The sequence below is a fragment of the Nuphar pumila genome, chromosome 4, assembly GCF_984573655.1.
Source record: "Nuphar pumila chromosome 4, dmNupPumi1.hap1.1, whole genome shotgun sequence".
Taxonomy (NCBI): domain Eukaryota; kingdom Viridiplantae; phylum Streptophyta; class Magnoliopsida; order Nymphaeales; family Nymphaeaceae; genus Nuphar; species Nuphar pumila.
Window position 1 is genome coordinate 12,288,044 of NC_143252.1, and position 8,178 is coordinate 12,296,221.

The window sequence follows — 8,178 nt, forward strand, 5'->3', positions numbered from 1 at the left end:
TTTCTATACCCACAATCAAACCCCCAAAAAATTATTTCACATGCTTTATTAACATCAATCAAACATGATGAATTCTTCTTGTGACAAAAACTTCTAGAAGCGGCCACTTTCTCGCGAGGGATGAAACAAACACCCCATGTGGGAATTAGATGATGGAACCCACTTATTACACGAGAGAGGATGACTCTTTTCCCACCCGTCATTCTAGTGTTGTGCCTTTTATGGCAAATGATGTTCAATCACCGTAGCGTGTAACAAATGCTAACATCACACCAGAGTGGTGGTTACCCATATGGTCAGCGAGGTCCTGCATCAAACCAAAGGCTTAGGATTGAATCTGACTGGTGCATAGTTGTTGTCGTTGCTTTATCATTGATGGGGCATATAAGGCTAAGTTGTCGTATCCTCAACCTGGAGTTTTATCTCGCAGGGACAAGCCCATTAAGGGCTTGTTTGATGTCTCACACATGATTGGATATAATGAACGAACATAACATACAAAACTCATGTTCTATCTCTTCTGTAACAACTGTACTAAGGCTAACATTTGTTTTGACTGTACAAGAAGTTGTGCTCCTTGTGTCTATCGTTTGTTTTACGTTATACGTAGACAACATGAACACACACAGATAATTGGTCGGATAATTTTGTTTTGGATTGTACGACTCGATCTGCCCAACCATATGAGTGTTTTAATATGTTCATTATGGATTTTAGCCTCGGATATGAATCTCAGATTGAGTCTAAAAACTAAAACTTAAAAACTATTTAAAATTTGAATAATTTGAGAAAAAAATAAGAATTGATATTTTTGATATATGAATGATTTAATCAAAGTCATATTACACCTAATTATGAAAGTTCATCATAAAAATATCAAACCCGAAAATCAAATTAATTATAAAAAACAAATGATCAAACCCTATTAAATCATAAAACCTTAAAATACAAGAAAATAAATGATAAATAAACCAAAAACATTAAACTATAAGAAAAATAAATAATAAAATTAAATAAAAATCCCTAATTTAAATTCTAATCAAAGAAAAAAACAACCATAATCAAATACAAGAAAAGCCTTACTCAAATTAACCATAAAAAGCCTTAATTAAAAAAAATTGATTAAAAACCTTAATCATAAAAATCAAATGAAGAAACCTGATTAAATTAACTACAGACAACCCTAATTTAAGAAAATTGATTGAAAGCCCTAATCATAAAAAATCAAATAAAAAAGCCTAATCAAATTAGCTAAAAAAAAACCCTAATTTAAGATAATTGATTCAAAGCCCTAATAAAAAACAAATAAAAAAGCTTAATAAAATAAACTACAAAAAGCTCTAATTTAAGAAATTTGATTCAAAGCCCTAACCAATGAAAATCAAAGAAACAACCTTAATAAATGAAAATCAAAGAAAAAACCCTAATTTAAAAACAAAACTTAATCAAAGCCCTAAGGAAAAGAAAAAGAAAGAACAAAGAAGAAAAGCGAGGAATAATGAAGAAAAAAGAAAAAAGAAAAAAGAAAAAAGAAAAAAGAAAAAAGAAGAACGAAAAACAAAGAACAAAAATCAAAAGAAAAATGAAGGGGAAGAGATAGAGAGAAAAGAACAAAGAAGGAAAAGAAAGAAGACCTCGCCCGTCGCCAGTGTCGTGTCCGCTCGCAGGTGGCCTCACTGGCCGCCGGTGTCCTCTCTGCTGGTGGCTTCGTCCGACCGCTTTACAGGGGTGAGAGAGAGAGGGTCGGGGGTAGACCTCCTTCCCCCCATTTTTTTTTTAACTTCATTTCCCGGTCCTGTTCTTTTCGTAACAGGAGGGTAAAACGGTGAAAGGCCGTTTCACCAAGCGTTCCCACAGTCTGTGCCATTCCAAATCGGGCGGGGGAAGGTGGATCAAAGATACCTGATTCTCACTGAGGGTTCTTTAGTCATTAAAACAAAACAAAACAAAAAACAAATGCCGACATCTCCGAACGCTGATACCGACCCTATGGGACCCGAACCCGATTTGAACCGGGTCAGGGCGGTTCCGAGTATAAAAGAAGAGCGACGATCCTAGAGTCGTCGTCTATGCTCGCAGATGGCGTTGAGGTCGAGCGTGTGGCGTTGCAGAGGGAGGCTTCTCTCCACTCTCACTTCCTCTTCCTCTCTGCATTCTCACGCCACGAGCTTCGGTACATCTCTCTCTCTCTCTCTCTCGACTGATATCGTGCACGCCTCCCTTCGTGTTTCCTTCGGTTTCTTCTCGTGCTGGGCATTTGGGTGAATTAGGGTTTGCTGTTCATGAGCTATTGAGGATACTCTGGGTTTGGTTCTATAATTTGAAGGTGTAGTGCTCTCACTAAGAAATTTTTAATGTGCCACTGATATCGTGTGTGTGTGTGTGTGTGGGGGGGGGGGGGGGGGGGGTTATATTATGAAGAATTGGAACTTCAACAGAAAATTCGTATGATCGCAACAACCATGAGACCCTGGAAAAGGAAAATTCCAAAAACAATTGGAAGAATAATTGATTCATTTATTTGCTTGGGTCTATGTTGGATCCATTTTGCTTGATCCAAATAAAAATGTATTCACTCGTCAATTGTGAATCTTCCTTTTTCAATTTGTACTTATACCTTTTAACTATTGGGGGTACTTTGTATAGCTATGTCCATGATAAATAAGTACATTTGAGATATGTTGGGATTTTCTGGAGAGCTTTCGGATACTCGTGTCCTGATTTGGATCAAATGAAGTTTTGGCAGGTTCACAATTAGTGTAGTTTTGTATCTTGTTGATCTTTTCTCCTTTTACAATTATTTTGTATTCATATTGTGTTGGTGGTTTGGTTCCTCATGATCTATAGGGTTTAAGGAAGTGCCTGAAGAAGAAAAGGGCAAATTGGTTGGGAATGTGTTCACCAGTGTTGCATCTAATTATGACCTTATGAATGATCTGATGAGCGGAGGGCTGCATAGGCGGTGGAAAGACAGGTTGGTAATTTATATAGCAAAAGTTCTTCACAATCATGATGAGTGCTACATGAAACTTGAGAGCTCTTCTATATTTTCATGTTGTCAAATGCTTTGTTTTGCAGGTTGGTTTCGAAACTAAATCCATTTCCTGGAATGAAACACCTTGATGTTGCTGGTGGGACTGGTAAGCATGTTGAAGAGCCGTGTTTCATCTTTTTCGATGGTTGCAACTTTATGTGAGCTATATATATCTTATGCACTTCTGTCATTGTCTTGAATGTTTGTCGGGATATGCTCATGTCAACACATTATGGTTTAGAGTGATTCTTACGCTTAGAGGTCTTTTTAGGTTAACCATTGATTGGCTTCCTTGTGAATTTCTGTGGTTTATAAGAACCATATTGGTATATATCATTGATGTGGTTTTGCCCTGTTATTCATTTTAAATGTGTTCAGAGTCCAGATTGTCAGTTGACCCTTCTTAATGTCATTGTTAAGCATTCTGAAATGAGAGGCAAAGTGAATCCAAAAAATGCATCTAAACGTCCGGAAGTTCTGAGGCAGGTGCTTTGTGGTTCTGCTTCTTCAAAAGTTTCTAAATGCAACTCGATTGGGCCATTGCACAGTCACCTGTTAAGGCAATTTCTTGGCGAGGATTTTCCTTGGAATTTTTTTCAATAACTGGTTTTTGCAGGAAAATCTCCCAGGTTTAAAATATTGAAAAATATAAATAATAATAAAAAAGGTAAGAAAATAATGAGTCCTGCATTATTTTTCTTGCAAAAATATAAAGAAACAAGTTTTAAAAGGTTTTAAAATATAAAAGAAACAAAAATAGAAAAAGTAGGCATAAAATTTTAAAAATAGTTTTTTTCCAAAAACATTGTGGAAACATCTTGATATTATCAGGATATTTTTGAATTCTGGTGATATATTGCCAATAATTTTGGCTTATCCTAAAATACCGATATTATCATTATCTTTTCAAAATATCGGCGATATTGGTAACTACAGGTCATTATTTTAGTTTGGGATTTTATGCTTCTACTTTCACTGCATGTTTATCACTTTCAGGAAAAAAAGGAATAGATATTTTTGTACATTGACACCAACAATCATGAAAACAAGAATAGAAAGTGTAAAAGAAAAGCTCTAATAATAACTGATTGTAGAACTTCTTTGTAGGTGATGTTGCATTCCGTGTACTGGAAGCTGTTAACAGTGTTGCACGTAGAGCTAGTCTAGATGCTTTAGCAGATGAAGCTGCGGACGAAACTCAGGTCTATGTCTGTGACATCAACCCTGCAATGTTGAATGTTGGCAAAAAACGTGCTTCAGAGAGAGGTACTACATGAAAATTTATTTACTTTTATTTTGGCTGTTATTATGTACATGCCCATGTTCTTATGTTCCATATGCTATTTAATTTTCTGTTAAAACATAAAATATAATAATAGACTGATTCTAGGGTATGGAGCCAATGTATTGATCATGATAACATAAGAAGACAAAATATTTGACTGTTTTAAACCTAAAAAATCCCAAACAATCAAAATGTTAAGGAGATAACTTTCCTCTCTACATAAACAAAGAGACAATGAACTTAGATAACATATTAACCTTGTGTGCATTATAAGAAGCTCAGGAGGAGTTTGTTGAGGTGGAAATGAAATTGAGAACAAAAAAACTTTGTGAAGAAGTTTCTCTCTACAAATAAATGAATATGCAAGGAATATGATACTTTCCCTCTAAAAGCCATTCCGAATGAAGCGATAATCCATCTTGTTATAATGTCTATTTCTGAAACATGCTTTGAGTACCAAAGTTGTCAGAGAAAGTATTGGGGAGTAAGGATTTTTGAAGTCCTTGTGAAGTTAGATTTTGTATACCCTCCTCTAACTCCTTATGATATAGTAAAATTTGGCAAATTACTGAAATACCCTTCACCACATCCAGTATTACAGTAATGGTATGATTAATGATACTTTCGTAATAACACAGAAAGGTTATACCCAATTACAAATCTAGTGCCGCTAGTCTATCAATGTTGACATGGTGGTAGTACATAAAAGTGCTCAATCAAGCAAACTAAATAAAATAGGATGAAGAATCAATGCAGTTTCAATAGCTCACATTTTTGTATGAAGTTTCTTTGAAGTATCAACTTTGTCATTATGGATGTGAACTCAAGGCACTACGCTTTTTCTAAGGATTAGAAATCCTCAAGCTCAAAAAGTGCCAAAAGAATTTAAGGTCAGTCATTTGAGCCAATATTACAACTCTTTATCATGCAGACCCCCACGTTCCACTTCCAACAATATTTTGAACACATAAAAGAAGAGTTGTAATCATTGGTTAAGGATTAAACAAACAAGGCTGTATAACAAAAAGAATAAGCAAGCAGCTGTGTTCTAACATGAATTAGACCAAATCTTCATCTGTTTCATGAGGCAATAAATGGTTTCTTGCGACGAGAAGAGTTCATAATAACTAAGGGAGGATCATGTAGTCCTTGCAATTTTTTTTTCCTTCTGTTTAGAACTATAATTTTCCATATTGTTTTTGTTGTATTGTAATTGTAGGCCTAGCTGAAGCTCGCTCACTCATATGGGTGGAAGGAAATGCAGAAGCTTTGACCTTTGAAGACAATTCAATGGATGGCTATACAATTGCATTTGGAATCAGGAATGTGACACACATAGATAGGGCCCTTGCAGAAGCTTATAGGTAAACAAATTGACTATACTTTTACCTTTGTTTCTAGGAAGCGCTCTTGGATTTCTTAGTTAGCTTACCTAAGGGCGGACATAGAGCTAGATGGCATTTGTGGACTGCCTGTAGGCTGGCTCAAAAGTTGAGCTTAGGACTGACCCCGTCAGAAAAAGACATTGGTTGGGCTGGTCTGGTAAAAAATAGACAGGCCGGCTTTGCCCATCTTGTTATGTGCCTTTTTTCTTTAGAAATGGGGTTGGCCTCGGGCCGTGATTTTGAGACAGTCTCATCCTACAAAAACCAATCTCATTCAAATTGTCCCTCTCCTATCGGAGCTCTGCACGCAAGCTAGGGTATCTCACTATCTCGCATGACATGATGAATATTTCTATTAATATTCATGGGAGTTTCAATCTATCATGTATTAAAATATCTTAGCCGTCTCATTATAGAAGGGGTCAGGGTTTGCACTTTTGTAACGATCTTGCCAAGCTTAGCAGCTAGTCTGTGTCTCTGTGTGTGGTTTTGTAACAGAGCTGTTTGAGTTTGCTTAATAAATTACCCAACTTGAGCCTAATAATCAAGCACGTGAGCTTAAACTCTGTTAGGGAGTTTAGTTAAGAGCTCGAATAGCTCTTTTAAGTAGTGGCTATATATGTGTAGAACTTTTTAGATTCTTTAATAAGTCTGTTACCCAATGGGTAAACAGACGTGCATATAATAAGATCTCATGAGCTAAGTTCCCTTGTCCATAAAATTTTAATGAGCATTCTTGGGTAAACACTACTTGATTTGGATGAGCAAAAACTTGACCTTGGCTCAAACTTGCGCCAAGCTTTTGATTATCTGGCCAAGCTCAAACAGCTGCATTCAGGTTGATCTCACATCATATATGGCCCTGAATATTTGATAGCATTATCATTTAAGAGATATATTGCTTAAATATATTGGCATTGATCATTTTATGCAATGCAACGAGGATGTTTACAATAAGATGTTTGTCAATACGTTATGCAAACTTTGTAGAAGGTGTTTAATCTGTGCTGTTACTTCTTTGAGTTGTTCTGTTAAAATGGATAGAACAGTACTATACTTCTAGATCAGGTGAGTCGTGCTGTTGATGATCTGAATGAGACTGGGCAGATTGATATCCATTTTGAATCTGGTGTCAGCCAGATTTTTGAATCCTTATTTAGGAAGAACTGAAAAATATGATAGGCGATATTCAAAATTAAGTTGCGAACTTTCTTAATACATTATCTGTTGTAGTAGTAGCTAAAAAAGAGGAGTCTCCATTGAAACTTCTAAAGGGTCAAACGTTCAACACCTTGAACCACCATTTATAGATATTCAACCTTCATCAAGTTAAAACAATCAACTATGTAAATGAAATCTACAATAGAAAGAACTATGTGATGCTTCGGCTGATGGAGGCCCTTTTTGCATAGGGTATTGAAACGAGGGGGTAGATTCCTTTGCCTGGAGCTTAGCCACGTGGAAGTCCCCATATTTAAACAGATGTAAGTTCTTCCAAGTCATGTTTACATTTGAAAGCATCTGATTTCACTTTTGCTCTTCAATATGTCATTACAATTGACTCTTGGTGCCCCCTCTCTCCCCCTTTCATTTTACAGTTATGATTTATATTCATTTTCTGTTATCCCAAAAGTTGGGGAACTTGTTGCTGGTGATCGATATTCATATCAGTATTTGGTTGAGAGCATCCGCCGCTTTCCTCCCCAGGTAAAATCAGAGGATGCAGACTAACTAATTGGAGGGGTTGCTGCCCTGCCCGCGTTATTTGTTCTTTTTAATAGCCTTGAGCTGCAATCACATACAAACAAATTGAAACGTGAAATACGAAATGTCATTGTGCTTGCAATTTCAACAAATATGTTGACTGATTCTTTATACTTTGGTTTACTTGCCAACAGGAAAAATTTGCAGAAATGATTGCAGATGCAGGGTTTCAAAATGTTGAGTATGAAAACCTTGTCGGGGGTGTTGTTGCGATTCATTCAGGCTTCAAATTGTAAGAGGTTTCATTCCATGCTGCAGCCATCGTTGTTTAACAGTTCTATCGTAGGCATCTTTATTTCATTGTGTCCATAACTATGTCGTGGTGGGTCTTGAGTAATGCCTTTCTTCTTCAATTGTATAATGGAGTTGGGCCTCTTGGCTAAAGTCTCAAAGCCTCTATATTCCGGCGCATCTGTTGTTGAGGTCCTCTAGGCTTTTCTCTTCCTCGTGTATTGTTAGTTTTAATTTTTGTGATTCTTTTTCATAAATAAATGCTTATGTTTCACCAAAGGGGCCTCCCTTTGTCTGGTAGGAGCAGCTAGTGCACGTCTCCTTATGTTGGGACGTTGCAGGTTCAAAACCCAATGGTATAGTTATTTAACTGGTAGGGGTCTGCCTAACCCCAGCTTGCCTTAAAAAAATGCTTATGTTTCATCATCATGTTTCCCTTTTCAGTTGCACGACATAAATGCCATGGCTTTTAATCTTTG

At 36.5% G+C, this 8,178-nt stretch overlaps 1 protein-coding gene across 1 annotated transcript; it reads left to right on the forward strand.

The window, feature by feature from the left end:
- Positions 1-2,046: 2,046 nt before the first annotated feature.
- On the forward strand, positions 2,047-7,978 carry LOC149839395 (2-methoxy-6-polyprenyl-1,4-benzoquinol methylase, mitochondrial-like). Its single transcript, XM_090002519.1, has 8 exons — positions 2,047-2,173; positions 2,848-2,974; positions 3,079-3,140; positions 4,142-4,300; positions 5,539-5,683; positions 7,117-7,188; positions 7,303-7,411; positions 7,603-7,978. Exons 1-8 carry the CDS (start codon positions 2,080-2,082, stop codon positions 7,702-7,704), a joined length of 870 nt encoding a protein of 289 aa, XP_089858645.1. The 5' UTR covers positions 2,047-2,079; the 3' UTR covers positions 7,705-7,978.
- Positions 7,979-8,178: the final 200 nt, after the last annotated feature.